Genomic DNA, 15,621 nt, shown 5'->3' with positions numbered 1-15,621 from the left:
AAAGATTCTCAAGGAAAGATATGGATGGAGTGGCCCAACCTAGAAGCCCTCAATGGCTCTCGCTGCAAGACCCATTGAGAGAGGAGGGGAATCGCGCCTACTAGATGCCCCAGGGCCAAGGCGGACGCCGGACTGCCTCTGCCTGGCCGGTCTTTGGACTGGATCAGGCACCCGCAAGGCGAGCGCAGAACGCAGGCCCTAGAGCTTGGAACAAACCGGTAAATGCTCCTGGGCTTGGAGTCCGGCTTCCCTTCTCGCCCCATCCTCATCCCGGCCTCTGAAAGGCTATTTCGCTGGTCACTTGCTGTGTCCCCAGCTGCCAGCGACTTGGCCAGAATTGGCAGGCCAGTAACTACCCGGTGCACAGACAGAAAAGGCCGATGACTAGCGAGCGGTGGTGGGTGGGTGGGGCGGTGTTAGGAGTAATGTGTGGAGGCCTTCCAGACTTTGACAGCGCCCTCTTGTCTTCTGGCTCAGACCGCCAGACTGCTCTGGACTGGGGACTGCTGGAATTCCTATTTTGAATTCAATGGAATGTAGACTCCCTGGGCCTCAGTTTCCCTATCTGTAAAATTAAGGGAGGGCTCTAGGTGAAGGCTACTTTTCATTAGATGATTCTAGATTTCTTTCCTTGGATACACAGCGAAGGGGTGGCAGCAATAGTCCCTGGGGCTGGCAGTCCTGTACCTCCAGTACGAGCCCCCGCTCCCGCCCGTGCCGGGAACTATGGGGAGGGGCAGAGGCGGAGCTCGAGCTGGTTCGACGTCCACGCAGACGCCTGCTGTGGAGCTACTTTGGCTGAGAGGAAAACCCGGGACGGCCACCCCCTTTCCTACTCCTCCCCGCCCCCCTGCCATTGGCTCTAGGGAGAGGTTGACATCAAAGCCGCGGCCTTATATAAGCCAGGTCCTGAAGGGGAGTCCGCAGAAGGGTTAAATAGGTCTCGGCCGTTTGTGTCCCAGCCCTGGACAGAAACTGACAAGAAGGCGGTAGATTTTATCTTCAGCCTTGCCCCGAATTCCTCAAAGCCAGCGCTGGCAGTGCGCGGCCCCAGAGCCCACGGGTGACTCTCGTCAGTCTTGGGGCGCATGGAGAGGCGTTAATAGGGCTGCCGGCGTAGGCCAGGAGCCGCTGCAAAATGAACCTCGTGGGCAGCTACGCACACCATCACCACCACCACCACCACCCGCATCCCGCACACCCCATGCTCCACGAGCCCTTTCTCTTCGGCCCGGCTTCGCGCTGTCACCAGGAGAGGCCCTACTTCCAGAGCTGGCTTCTGAGCCCAGCTGACGCTGCACCGGACTTCCCTGCCGGCGGGCCACCGCCCACAGCCGCTGCGGCCACCGCCGCAGCCTACAGTCCGGACGGCAGGCCTGGCCAGAGCCCCGGGCGGCTGGAGGCTCTCGGCGGCCGCCTGGGCCGGCGGAAAGGCTCAGGACCCAAGAAAGAGCGAAGACGTACAGAGAGCATTAACAGCGCGTTCGCGGAGCTGCGCGAGTGCATCCCCAATGTGCCAGCCGACACCAAACTCTCCAAGATCAAAACTCTGCGTCTGGCCACTAGCTACATCGCCTACCTGATGGATGTGCTGGCCAAGGATGCACAGGCTGGCGACCCCGAGGCCTTCAAGGCTGAACTCAAGAAGGCGGATGGCGGCCGTGAAAGCAAGAGGAAAAGGGAGCTGGTGAGTCCTGGAGCTTGCACCCTCCAGCCAAGGGTGCGGGCGCGATGAGCACCCGAAGGCGGTGCAAGCAGTGAAAGGAAAGGAGGCTGCGTTGCCAGGTGTACAATTTTGGAAGGCTGCGGGAAGTTCTAAGATGGATACAGCCTGTGACTGTGTGCATGGTGGGAGGCAGATTCGTAATTCAGTTCATTTGTAATATGGGATAAAGTTTGTAAAACTGCGTGAACACTAACTCTTAACCCTTTCAGATGCTATCTCAGGGCAGACAGATAGGGCACCCTTTAAGAATCTGTTGAAATCCCGGGCCCTGGAAAATGCACACACCACATGCAGTATTTTGCTTCCAATTTGGAGGAGTCCTGATTCATCCCTGGGCTCCTCCATAAACCAGGTTAAGAGTATAGGAATTTGTTCCTTTAACTTGAGGGCGAATTTATGTGCATGAGCTCAGTTATTGTTTTAAAGGGCCTTTGCTGGAGAGGCCAGTCTACTGCCATTGCACAGAAAGGGAAACTGAGGCCCAGAGTCAGACAGGGCGTGAAGGGCACCTACCGGAGGAGTCAGAGATGGAGCTGGCTTAAAAGAGTCAGGTCTTCTCCAGCGCCGCAGTGCTTTCCGCTGCTCCACACCTTGTAGGCTGGTTCCGAGGAGGACCTCGCTGGCTTTTCGTGTAAATAAGCAAGAGCCACTTCTTTCTGCTTTGGAGATCGTAATTCCTTCTCCGCTTTTCTTGTCCTCTCCTGTGCGGGCGACGCTTACTGGCACTAGGTTTCTCTGCCCAGGGCTTTGGGGACCTCTGAATGCGATGATTTCCAGGTTGGCCAACTAGTTTCTCTAGGTTGATGCGCTCTGGGCCGCAGCGCCGTGTAGTCAGTTTTCTTCTGACTCGCGGGGCCTCCGGGTAAAGTAGGGAAAGCTCACATGCGGACACAAGGACAGACAGATAGGCACTTAGGCTCTAAATCGCCGCCTGGGCTGGGGAAGATGCAGGCCCCGGCGGCTCTGGGATCCAAGTAGTTATTGGGTGGATCCCAACACCCCCACCCCCACCCCCGCAGGTCGCCGCCGCCTTCAAGTAGCTGAGCCTGGTTCAGGCTGGGGGAGCCTGATAGGAGGACGCTAGGCTGGGCGACTCCCGGGATCTCTTGCCTAATCGTCTGAGCTCACAGCGCCGGATCCAACAGGACCCAATCGCGTTTCTGAGCCCCTATTAAACTAGGTTGGAAAGCCAGTTAGGATGGGGTGGAGGGGGCGAGCGCGAAAACTGTAGGTTCCCACCCCTTCCATCCCAGACTCCTGCTGCCTCCCTTAGGTGCCATAAAGCAGAACCAACGCGCGTCAGTTTCAGCAGAAAATTCTCATTACTAAACCTCTCCAAGCTACCCAGCCGATCCCGGGTCCCAGGAACTTGGCGCATAAAGGCAAATTTATGAGCCTGTTTGCCTATTTCGCAAACAGAAATCCGTCACTTATTAAAAGGCTCCCGGTTACTGCTCCTGACACCTTTTCCCCCACCCCACTTCACGCCGGGCGATTGGAGCAGAAAAATTAAAACCTGTCTCTTTCGCCTCTTTTCTTGTGTGTGTCCCTTGGCAGCAGCAGCATGAAGGCTTTCCTCCTAACCTGGGCCCAGGCGAGAAGAGGATTAAGGGACGCACCGGCTGGCCGCAGCAAGTCTGGGCGCTGGAATTAAACCAGTGAGCCGAGGCCCGCGCCGAGGACCTGGCCATGGCTGGCTGACCCCGGAGCCCCGAGAGGAGAGGAAGGGGCCAAAGAAAGCCAGGCTCTGGGTTTCTGCGGCGTGCGGGAGCGCATTTCGCCTAGCCTTTGCTGAGCTTGGCAGGTCCTCGGCTGCAACCATACTTGGATCGCACGTGCAATGTCATTTCAAATAGTTTTTAATACATTAAGAGAAAGAAGTATATATATATATATATCCACCTCTCCTAACCGAGCGCGGCTCTCAGCAGCAGATGCAAGAGGGAGGGACTGCTGAACCCAAGTGCAAAGACACACCCTTCCAACCCTTCTGGGGCGAATTCGAACTTCAATGCCTTTCCCATTCCGCTATCTGGCTCTCTTTCTCTTTTGACCTCCTTCAACTTGGTGTCAAAGCCTCCGACGCCCTCCTTCTCTAATTAAAATGCAATAAAGAATCAATAGTTTCTTGTCTGGGAAAAAGAACCTAAAGCAGGAAGATGATGGGCTGCTCTTTGTTGCCATTCTCCTTCAAATAGTGTGTTTTTAAATTTTATTTTTCTTTTTGTTGCTGCACTTCCTATTTCGTTTCAAGGGAAATTTTTTCTCTCTCTTCCTTTTTTCTCCCCCTCTCCTTCCCCCCTTCCTCCCTTCCTTCCTAGCTTAATAAAAGCTTTTCCTATGTTGGAAAGTTTTTACGTATTTAAACTACCTACCGTGCCTATTGTGCTCAGGTGTTCATTTATCCTCCCATCCCACCCCTTTTCTACCTCAAATCTATATGACCACTCACAGCCCCCTCCCTGTGCCAAAGCAGTATCTACGCTCTTGACTAATAAAAAGTTTTTCTGAAATTGCCTGAAGCCTGTGTGATATCTCAGCTCAGATCCTCTGTGGACTCCATATTCCTACCGGGTGGAAATGTTTGTGTTCCTGCTCATCCTCTTTTTTTCGTTTTTCTTTCTTTTCTTTTCTTTTTTTTTTTTTTTTTTTTTTTGAGACAGAGTCTCGCTTTGTCACCCTTGGTAGAGTGCTATGGCATCACAGCTCATAGCAACCTCCAACTCACTCTTGGGCTCAAGTGATTCTCTTGTCTCAGCCTCCCAAGTAGCTAGGACTACAGGTGCCCAACACAATTCCCACCTGCCCGCCCGGCTACTTTTAGAGACAGGGTCTCGCTCTTGCTCAGGCTGATCTTGAATCTGTGAGCTCAGGCAATCCACCCGCCTTGGCCTCCCAGAGTGCTGAGATTACGTGAGCCACTGAGCCCAGCTGCTTCTCCCTTTTTGACAAAGGCCAAACCACTCTCCAAATCAAGTCAAGGGAAGGGGATAGAGAAGGATTTCTTTCTAGAACAAAGTGCAACTTTCTCTTTAGCCTATGGGGGATGGTGGTGGTGGAGACAAGATAACTTAAAGGAACCAGAAGAAAATGAAAACTGGAAAGGAATTACTTGACACCGAGGCCAGGCTCAGATCCATGTGGGTGGGTATTTGCACTTATTTTGGGATTAGTATGCACACTGGCATCAGCAGTCAGTGGTTTCATGGGGTTATTGGGAGAGAGGAGAACCACAGATGAACAGCATCCCCAGGGCAAGGCAGCTCTGAAGAGGGGGATTTGCTCAAGAATATGCTTGTGTGTATGAAATTCTGAACTTAAAGGTGTACATGAGACAGTACAGCAACTCATAGGGAGCCTTGTGACTGTGCAGGGGCTAAGAAGGGTCTGCTTAGCACAGCTCTAAGCAGGCAGTAAGGACTCCACAAGTTGCTGTAGCAGGTAGTATTATTTTTATACTTCAATACAACAAGATTGTGAATACTTACGGTTAAATCGAGACACTTAGGTTTCTCTCTTGCAACAAATCACTCAACAAACATTTGTGAGAGCATATAGATTTGTGCAACAGGATAGGGTGCATAAGTGTATGTGCCACAAAGTCTGTCAGTCCTTGTGTCTTCACATGCGTACCCATGGCTGAATGTGTGTGTGAATAAATAAAATTTGTCAAGGGGCTCTGACCCTGTCGGGCTAACTGGAGCGGGCCAACACTGTCATTTGTGTGTCCAGGAATAACAATAATAATTGTACAATTAGTTTTGTTTGCAAGCTGTGTGCTAAGCACTCCTCTGTGCCCTAACAGCTCCCACGATTGCCCGAGGGGATGCATGCTCTGTGGTGCTAGCACTCTTCTCCCCGCTCACTGCCAAGGAGGCCAAGGAGGTGGGAAGACGTGAGAACCAGCCTCCCTTGGCATTTTCATGCCCCACACCTGCAGCTGCAGCCTTGGGCTTGGAGACGAGAAAAGAGACCCCTGGTAGCTCCAGGCCAAGGCCTCGAGGGGCGGCAGCCCAGCATCAGAGTGAATATGGGACCCCATTAGCCTTGGCTGTAAACACCGTGGCAGGGGCTGAGAGGCCACGCGGGCCTTTTCGGACGTGAAGGAGTTAATAAAAGGTGTTTTACGGGCTCGAGGAAACGATGGGGGAGGTGTGAGCTTCTCTTTACTCTCGCCCCCCCCCCGCCCCCCGCTTTTTTCTTTTTTCCTCTCACCACCCGCCGCCAGATCAAACAAACCCGCGATTTAACTAGGGCAACACCTCTCGGTAATGAGCCGGCCGAAGCACCCCTTTCCCGGCCTCAGTACCGGGCTCCAGGCCCCAGGCCCCATGACCCCTCAGAAAGGAGTAGGAAGAAAAACCGAAGTTTCTTTCTTCTTCTTCTTCTCCCCCCTCCTCCAAGATTTGAGAATTCTTTTAGAAATTTTGCAACGCATAGCGAGCGAAGCCTGAAACTCAGGGAGAAAGGCGAGCGAAGCCTGAAACTCAGGGAGAAAGGCGATAGAAGTCCCACAGCACAGACGGAAACCTTATCTAGATTCGAACCCAGGACTTAGCTCACACACAAGCTTCTGGCTATACGCAGGTCCCAGCTCCAGCAACTATTTTTAGCATACTGAAGTATCCTAGGCACGGAAAGAATGCGCACCCAGGTCCTGCTTTCTTATAGCCAGAGAAAGGAGAGGGGGTTCCGAGGGGCACAGCCTGGCAGGCTTCTTTAGAAACCCCCATCAGGCTGGGCCCAAACCCACTGTGGGAAGAGAGCAGTGGAGCCCTAAATTCAGTCTCGGTGATGTCAGTTTTGAATCGCAGACACGAACCTGTAAGCTGAGTCAGGGAACCTGTGCTCAAGGAGAGGTCTCCCCAAGCCTTGCTGCAGCGGGTCAAACGCCAAAACTGGTCCCCAGCTCTCCCCCAAAAGCTGAACCCAGAGACAGGAACAGAGTTGCTCCAGGTTTCACAAACCAGGCTGTGCAGGTCAAGGGTCTCCAGACTGGAGATCTAGCCCTTGTCATTGCCAGGAGGCTTCTGGGCTTCTGTCTCTCTTTAATCTTTCCTCCTTCAAAAGTATCTTTAGAGCCTGTTGTTTACTTTTTAATTCTCTACCCAGGTTTCAACACTGTTTGGCAGACACCTCACCGGCTATGGCAGAAGCAGTATTATTACTTATTATTTTTTAATTAAGTAATCATCTTTTTTTAATATAGGGAAAAAATAGAATGATCATGAACATAAAAGTAAATTCCAGGAGTTTCGTAAGGAAATGCTCACTGATATTACAAAGGTTTAGCTATAGGACTGTTCTTAAAAAATGAAAAAAATAGGAAAAATGATAGCACTCTGATGTTCTACAATTAACAGAATTGCCTAAATAAATCTGTCAGTACAGGAGGTTTACTACTGAGCCATCAGAAAAAAAATGTGGCACTTGACATGGAAATTTGTCATGATATAGTGGGAAAAACCCCTCTCATGTTACTAAACACTGTTCATTGTAGCTCCCTTTGTGTATAAATAAAGAAACAAATAAATATCATTCATGTAGAAAAAGTGGAAGAATATGGGCAGCGCCTGTGGCTCAACGAGTAGGGCGTTGGTCCCACATGCTGGAGGTGGCAGGTTCAAACCTAGCCCTGGCCAAAAAAAAACAAAAAAAAAAAGAAAAAGTGGAAGAATATACATCAAAACATTTACACTTGTACCTCTGACTTGTGAGATTAAGGTTAATTTTTATTTTTCCTCTTGTTTAGCTATATTTTTCTCAATTTAAAAAATATTGAATAAGTATTACTTTTGCAATAAAAATTAAGCTGTAATTTCCTTCTAATTTCTTCTGTTGAGAGGGTACTTTCAGTAGCCTATTCAATATACATTTACTGAGTGCCTGCCATGTACTAGGCATTATGGGTATAAAGACAATGAATTAGAACGGATCCTATTAATGATCATCAGTTAACATACTATAGTAAATATTTGTCTCAAAGAGTTTTATTATTTCTTCCACACACCAAATGTAGTCTTTTTCTATCCACATTAACAACCTATTGGCAAATGAACTAATACTAGTTAAATATATACAGCAAACCATTTAAACCCTTAGCATGCATTATTTCATGTAATCCTCACAGGGTTCTATGAGGTCAATATTGAGGCAGCTGAAACCCAGAGAGGTGAAGGACTTTGTTCAAGGTCACAAAGATGGTAAAAGGCAGATTGGATTTGGATTGAAGTGCAGGTTTGGCTGCTTCCAGAGATGTGGCTTTTTCCTACATCTGGGAGCAGTGCTAAGGGGCGTGTGTGTGTGTGTGTGTGTGTGTGTGTGTGTGTATGTGTACATACATAGTACCCCCAAACAGCTTCTCTCAGTCTGATCTTCCTTGGTCCACAAAATAAGGCAGAGATAAAAAGAAGGAAAGAGTTATGTGAGGACTCTAGGATTCTAACTCTAGTCTTTCCCCAGCACCCTCTTCTCCTGTCAGAGGTGGACCCTATCAATAAAATGAGGAAGAGGGTAGTGTCTAAGATCTCTAGGTTTTTCCCTGTCTGTAAGATTCTGATTCCAGGAGTCTATTTTCTTCTGGTGAAAAACTCAGCATGTGATTCTTTGCAGCAGCCTCTGGTGTTTGCATAGCATATTACCTCCGTTTTCCTCCTATAAGCACGTTTTCCTTCCCATCATCTAGAAAGGAGCCAGGGCAGAAATGATGTTCCCCATGGACAGATGGGGGCGGAAAAGGCCCAGAGAGTTGATGTAATCAGCTCAGAGTCACAAGGCCAGTCAAAAATTGAGCGGGGTTGTGGGGGGTGGAAATAGCAGGCAGGTCTGCAGGCTTCCAGTCCATGGCTCTCTTAGATAAAAGAGCTGGGTGCTCTCTCTCTACACAACCAGCAGTTAAACTTATAGTCTTGCTAAATCTTTATAAAACAAACAAAACTAAGAAACCAGCCAGTCTCATTTTTAATGAAAAGTGACTGGGAAGAAAAAAATATGCACCCTCTAAAGTGTCTAAAACCAGTCTCCTGATTTAGACCCAATTCATTTGAAAAAAAAATTTTCAGCTGAGAGTTTTTACAGCTGAGCTCTCCCAAACCCATAAAAAACAAGGGTTATATGGGAAATAGTGAGACTCTTAACTATAATACACAGCGTCTAATGTAAGCAGACATAGACACTATATAAAGCTCCTACAAATGTTATTAAAACAAACAGAAATACACATTTATCCCCCACAGAATGGACAAGGGAAGGCATCAGACTTTAGATGAGTCCTGGAAGTCTTAAGTTCACTGAAATGTTCAAAGCCCTAACATTGAGATTAACAAAGATCTTTACCAATGATTCAAACGTATCCCTCATTTTACAGAATGGGAAACTGAGCCTCACAAAGGAGGACTTGCCCAAGGTCACACAGTGAGTTATACTCTTCTTTCCCATTTGTTTAGTTAACACCTTCTTCTTCGAATGCAGGGTATACAATACAGTGGCCAAGAGACCCTGCTCAAGTTACTGAACGCTTCTGAACCTCAGTTCTCTATCTACAAAATGAGAGAGATCATTGCCCCAACTTCCTGGGGTTTGTGAGGGGAGACAGATAAGGCATGCAAAGCACTTAGCATGTTGTGTCTGGTAAAGCTATTTTTATTATTTTATTTAATTCTCACAATAGCCTTGTGAGGCATTAAGGACTTATGTTGGTTTTTTATTTGTTTTGGAGAAGCAGGACATATTTCCAATAAGCACAGACAATTTCGGTAACCTTCCCAAAGGCACACAGCCAGTGAATACATTACAGGTTCAAAGCCTTTATATTCTACATCATTAAGGTAACCAAAGGGTAGGCAGACTGCAGTGGTTGAATTTCTAAAACTGTTTAAGGCAGCACTGCACTCTGTTATGCATAATGTGAGCCACAAATGTGAGTCATCTATGCATTTAAAAGTTTCCCAGTAGCCAAATTAAACATGTAAAGAGAAATAGGCAAAACTATTTTTAATATATTTTATTTAATTCAATATATCAAAAACAGGATTTCAACATGAATTAGTATAAAAATTATTAGTGAGATATTTTACACTTTTTTCATACTAAAACCTTCAAAACTGGGGAGTATATTTTATGCTTTAAAGCACATCTCAGGGACACAACCACAATTCTGATTTTTACCTGTCGTGTGGAAATTGTGTAAGTACCCTCATGTTTATCTGAAATTAAAAAGGAATGGAAAAAAAGAAACAGTCTATGTACTCCATGAATATATACAATTGTTTGTCAATTAAAAAATAAAATTAAAAAAAGCATATTTCAGTTTGGACCACATTTCAAGTATTTTTTTTTTTTTTTTTTTTGGTCAGGGCTGGGTTTGAACCCACCACCTCTGGTATATGGGGCCAGTACCCTATTCCTTTGAGCTACAGGTGCCACCCCACATTTCAAGTATTTAATAGCCATGCATGTCTAGTGGCTACCATATTGGACAATGCAGGTTTAAAGTCCCAAGTAGCAGGAGTATTAAACATGGAGGTTCAGTTAATCATACTAATCAATCTCAGTTTTTACTGAGCATTTACTGTATATTAGGCAGCAGTGTTCAACATATGAGGGCTCATTTCCTTTCCCTCAGAGATACAGAGAGTAGGTTGTTTATTCAGTCACATCACTATTAAGTGGCAGGGCAGGGGTGCAGATGTAGACCCACCTGACTCCCAAACCCACACTTTTAGTTGCAGAGTTCCACAACTCTCAGAGACATTAGAGGGGCTATAGTTGGGCCCGTGAGATGTGGAGTATCTTTTGAAGTGTCTCATCTAGTTCTAGATCCAAGTCTACTATGAGCCAGGTGACACTGGGCCAATCACCCCCTTGGATCCCAGTTTTCTAATCTCTAAGATGGACTAACAATACCTTCCTCGCCTCCACAGAACTTTTGTCAGGCTAAAATGGGATGAAGTCTTTGAAAGTGTTTTGAAATATGGAGAATCTAGCAAAAGAGATCTGGCCAAGGTCAACAGGTAGGTCTAGACTGACCCAGGGCCTGTACTTACAACCACATAAGCTAATTAATTAAATGAGCTTTATGGCATTGGGGAGGATTTTATCCTTGATTAGCCCTACAACTCTCTTCTGTAAAAGAGAAAGCAGAATAGCTCCCAGAAACGTAAAGATCCTATAAAGATGAGGTAATGATTAAAAAGCTCTTAGTCTGGCCCAGAACAGGGCTGGTGGTAAACATAAGCTACTACTATTGATTCTGTTGTAGTTGGGGTTGGACTGCAGGGCCTCGTCAGAAACAACAGGGAGGGTAGCCATTCCTGGCCTCGGAACCAGGCTCTCTGCTGAAGGTGGTATTCTGGCAGTCTGACTGTGGGGCATGGAGGTATGTGTGGGAGTGTGAGAACAGTTAGTGTGGTGGAAAAAGCAGTGGACCCAGAAATCAAAAGAAGGGGGTTTCAGTTTGCTTGGTGACTTTGGGCACTTTCCTCACCCCCTCTGGACCTCAGTGTCATTCGTAAAACGAGAGCATGTGACTAGAGATCTAAGTCCCTTTCTGCATTGTATATGATTTTTGCAGTGGTATAAATCAAAGCATTCCCTAAATACAGCATCTCTAAGAGGGTAGGAAATATACTTGGAGGCTTTCCATGTGGCCTGGGTCTGCCACCGACTGAGGAGAGGGCGCCACCTGGTGGTCTTTACTCCCTTTCTTGCACACTTAGTGCAAAGAAACTGGTGAGGACCCCAGATTCCCTCACGCAAGGTGACCCTGGAGCCCAGGGGCTCTAGGGCTCCCTTTCTCTAACTTCTTCTGGCAGTTCGCGGGTCCAGTGGAGGGAACCCAGCAATTTCATAGAACCAGGAATCCTTGGCAAAAGTCTTAACTCCTGAGGGATGTTAGGATTTTGCAATCCAAAATCTCTGAGGCCCTCTTCCCTAAAGGTACCTTAGGGGTAGAGGTCTGTTTCCTTACTATGCAAAATCTAAAATGCATCACACATTTTTTTGTCCCTTTGTACAGAAGCCATTGGACAAAACATAATCTTCTTTTGGTAACTCAAAATCATGTCACTACTGTACTGGGCTAAAGAAATGCAGAAGACAGTTTCCCACTGCAGTAAATATCCCATCTTGCTGGGATCCCAAGTTCTTCTGACAGCTTTTACTGCTCTTCCATCTCCCCAGCATGGTCAATATTGCACTTCTTTCTGTGGTAGAGGTGCATAGTGCAGTCAGATTGACATGGGTTCAAATCCTGGCTCACCATGAGACCCCAGGTAAGTCACCTGACTTCTCTGAGCCTCTGTTTTCCCACCTGAAAATCAGGGATGATAATGGCTTCTTTACAGGTTTGTTTGAGGACTTTTGACCATACATCCTAGCACCGTTGTCTATTTCCTAATAGGTGTATAACAAACAATAGGTATATTTCTGCAGCTCTGCCATCCTATATTTTCATATCCAGCTTTAGAAATATTCCTAGGTGAAAATAAGAATAATATGCATTTGAACAATAATATTAGCAACCAGAGATAACTCTTAGTTGGGGGTTGGCGGGTTCAAGCCTGGCCCAGCAAAAACTGCAAAATAAAAAAACTCTTAGTTGAAGATGAAGGAAACTGTTTGAAACTATTTAAATTGACTCACCCAATGTAAACTTCATCTAGTTTAGATAAATCCCAGTTGGCAGGCTGGGGTCTTATCAGTAATTGCCTCCCTCAGTCCTCATTCTTTGGGCTTCACTAAGCTTCATTAGGTATTATTTCACTGTCTGGCAGTTGCCTGTGGACATGGCTGAATTTGGGCCCTGCTGATCAGGACAGCTTCCCCTGATGGTCCACTCCTGTATCTCACCAGTCACTTAGGCAGCAGAGGGTCTGGCTGGGCACAGGTGCCCTCCCACTGCTCACTTAACAGGGGCCAATCTTGCTGGTAGCGATGAGCCCTCAGGAAGTCTCATTAGCTGTCTTAGCTTAATTAAGCTCGTTACATTTGCTAAGCCTCATTGGTTTCTATAAGACTTTAAGAGCCCATTGTGCACCATTCCTTCCCTTCCTCAGAAGCAGGGCTGGCTCAGCTCTCTGAGCCTTCTTCACAGATCCAGAGCAGCAGGACTGCTCTCCACTCCTTACTGAGGCTTAACTGCAAAATTCCCAGCTCCTGGGGGATAGTGTCCATTCCTTTAGGCACCAGGTCCACAGCAGGCCCTCAAGCATCTTCATGACCGTATTTCATTGTTTGGTCTGTGTGCATTTTTTGGGGGGGTGTGGGGGGCTGGTTTTTAATAATAGCACATTTGCTGATTCCAGAGTTTAAGCCCTTTTTTCTGGCATGAGGCTTTCTGCTCCTCATTCACTGTTGTCTTTGCCTGGATTCCTTTCACTGTCATCTCACCAAACCTGTTTCCTTCAAGGGCCTGCTTAGGAGTCTCTGCTTCTAGGAAGCTCCCTTGATTTTCAGAATGTCTTTTCCTTCCTATTTCTCTTTTACTCTGAATCATATGGATACTGTATGCTATGCATGTAGTTGGTAAATAGATGCTTTGATATACCTACAATTATGGCCATAGTCACAAAATATAAGTGTGTGTACATTCATATATACATGTGTATAAATATATAAACCATACATACCTATTACATACAGTAGGTATACAGACACATGTGTAGTATCATATGGACACATATATAGTATTTGTTCTTTCTTTTTTTTTTTGGACAGAGTCTCACTATGTTGTCCTTGGTAGAGTGCCGTGGCGTAACAGCTCACAGCAACCTCAGACTCTTGAGCTTAAGCGATTCTCCTGCCTCAGCCTTCCTAGTAGCTGGGACTACAGGCGCCTGCCACAACGCCTGGCTATTTTTTTTTGTTGTTGTTGCAATTGTTATTGTTTAGCTGGCCCAGGCCGGGTTCAAACCTGCCAGACTTGGTGGATGTGGCTGGCCCGTAACCACTATGCTGCAGGCACCGAGCCCATATATAGTATTTCTAAGCCGATATGTGTGTCTTTCTGTGTCATTTAATATTATTTTTAAATTATGATATACATACAGTACTTTTAAAACTAGTCCTCTATTATTCGATATATAGGCTGTTTCTAGTTCCTCACTATTCTAAACAATGCTCCTATGAAATATTATCTTCCCCAATTAGTAGGCAGGAAGGGATGGTAGACTCTCTGGTCACCCGTGTTTGACTTTCATCCCCACCACTTTCTGGTGACTTTGGACAAGCCATTTCACTTTTCAAACTTCTATTTCCTCATCTGTAAAACAAGGGTAATAATAGTCCCTATCACATAGAGCTGTCGAGGCATGGCAAGTGGTTAACACTGGGCTTGTCACAGAGTAAGTGCTCAATGAAAAAAATGGTACCAACTCAAGAGGCAGAAGACGAGGATTTGCTTTGGCTTCTACCAGTGTGACCTTAAACACTGTATATCACTGTTTCATAGGGTGTGACGAAAATCCACGGAGAGAATAGGTGATAGCCCTTTACAGCATTTAAGCACCACCCAGATTTAGGATTATATCATTGCTGTTGCTTCTACTTCTCTTACTATTTTCTATGTTTCAGGAATATGTAACTTAAAGTATGCAAGCAGATAGTAAATGCTAGGATGGTACTTTAAAAAAACTGTTTTTGCTATTTTACAGTTATGGTGAAAATGAGTCACGCCTGCTATGAAGAGCAGATACCAAGAAAGCACAAAGGAAGAACACGAACTCACTCCAAACACACCAACCAGGACTAACGACAGCTAACATGTTGGTTGTAGCCTTTTTTTTTTACATGCTACCCCTGCAGTGCCCAGGGCAGGATAGGGCAGGCTTAAGCTGTTTAATAAATGTCTGTTGACCTCAATGGATATTTGAGATCGACTGTTAACACGGCATGCTCCACGGCTGTCCCTCTTAGCCAACCTCTGACAGTTTCATTAACCCCATTAAATCATGCAGGTGCCTTTACACCTCCTGGGCTTGTTAATCTCAGTTCAGCTCCAATAAGTTAAAACCTGGCTAGAAGGGTGGATGTGCCTTGTTAACCTCCATTAAACCCTATTAAATTTCCTAACTAGAGTCTTAGGAACTTCTCAGAATCCCTCATTAAACTTTAGCAAATCCAGTTGATCAGCACATGGGTAACTGTTGTGGCTGCACTGCTTCAAAGCCTTTCATTCTGACTTGACAGTGGAGTTGACAACAGTGTCCCTAGAGCCAAGCTTTGGATCCGATCCTGATCCCCGGAGTGCCTTTAGCTCTCATTGTTTGTTACTTGGGCAAGTTCCTCAACCTTTGTATTTATACCTTTATAAATCAGAGTTAATAACAGCTCCTACTTTATATGACTGTAGTGAGATTAATGAATTAATGCATGTAAAACTATTAGCACTTTGTCTGGCATGCACTCTGTACTTGATAGCTATTATTATTTCCGGATGTAGAAGATCATTGTAGACCAAAAAAAAAAAAAAACTGTTTAGTAAACAGAAGATTCACTGCCAGACGTTTATAAGTGTCCTCCTACATACCAGGCATTGTGCTGGGAACTGTGGGTTATTTTCATTCTGGGTTTATTTAGACTGAAGATCATTCATTCATACAATGTCTTAATTTCTTTTTGGCAGTGCACGTCTCTGTATTTGCTTGGGCCCTGACACTCCTGAGCTGTTTGATGTTGAACATAGCTATGTTCCTGACCTGGGCCTTAGGGGGTTGCACTCAGTGTTCCTAAACCTGGATGTGTAAATAAATTCCTAAGGGGATTTTGTAAAAACTATTTCCTGGGCTCCACTTTGGAAGATTCCCATTTAGTATATCTCACAGGAAACTTTTAACCAATATTTAGATGAGGCTGAAGCTGTTCATCTCTGGACCAGACTAGTATTTCTCAACTTTACT

The 15,621-nt window shown here is 46.1% G+C and overlaps 1 protein-coding gene across 2 annotated transcripts; it reads left to right on the top strand.

Annotated features, from left to right (window-relative positions):
• The first annotated feature begins 955 nt into the window (after positions 1–955).
• Positions 956–4,202, top strand: HAND1 (heart and neural crest derivatives expressed 1). 2 transcript variants are annotated; one of them, XM_053566924.1, is made up of 2 exons: positions 956–1,687; positions 3,287–4,202. In XM_053566924.1, the coding sequence occupies exons 1-2, from the start codon at positions 1,139–1,141 to the stop codon at positions 3,386–3,388; spliced, it is 651 nt and encodes a 216-aa protein (XP_053422899.1). In that variant the 5' UTR covers positions 956–1,138; the 3' UTR covers positions 3,389–4,202. The 2 variants fall into 2 exon arrangements, with proteins under 2 accessions (XP_053422899.1, XP_053422898.1); XM_053566923.1 differs by having other exon boundaries at positions 3,284–4,202.
• Positions 4,203–15,621: the final 11,419 nt, after the last annotated feature.

The sequence above is a fragment of the Nycticebus coucang genome, chromosome 17 (genome assembly GCF_027406575.1).
Source record: "Nycticebus coucang isolate mNycCou1 chromosome 17, mNycCou1.pri, whole genome shotgun sequence".
NCBI classification, from domain to species: Eukaryota; Metazoa; Chordata; class Mammalia; order Primates; family Lorisidae; genus Nycticebus; species Nycticebus coucang.
Note: the sequence above shows the minus strand (reverse complement) of the source record. Positions and strands in the feature narration are given on the sequence as shown.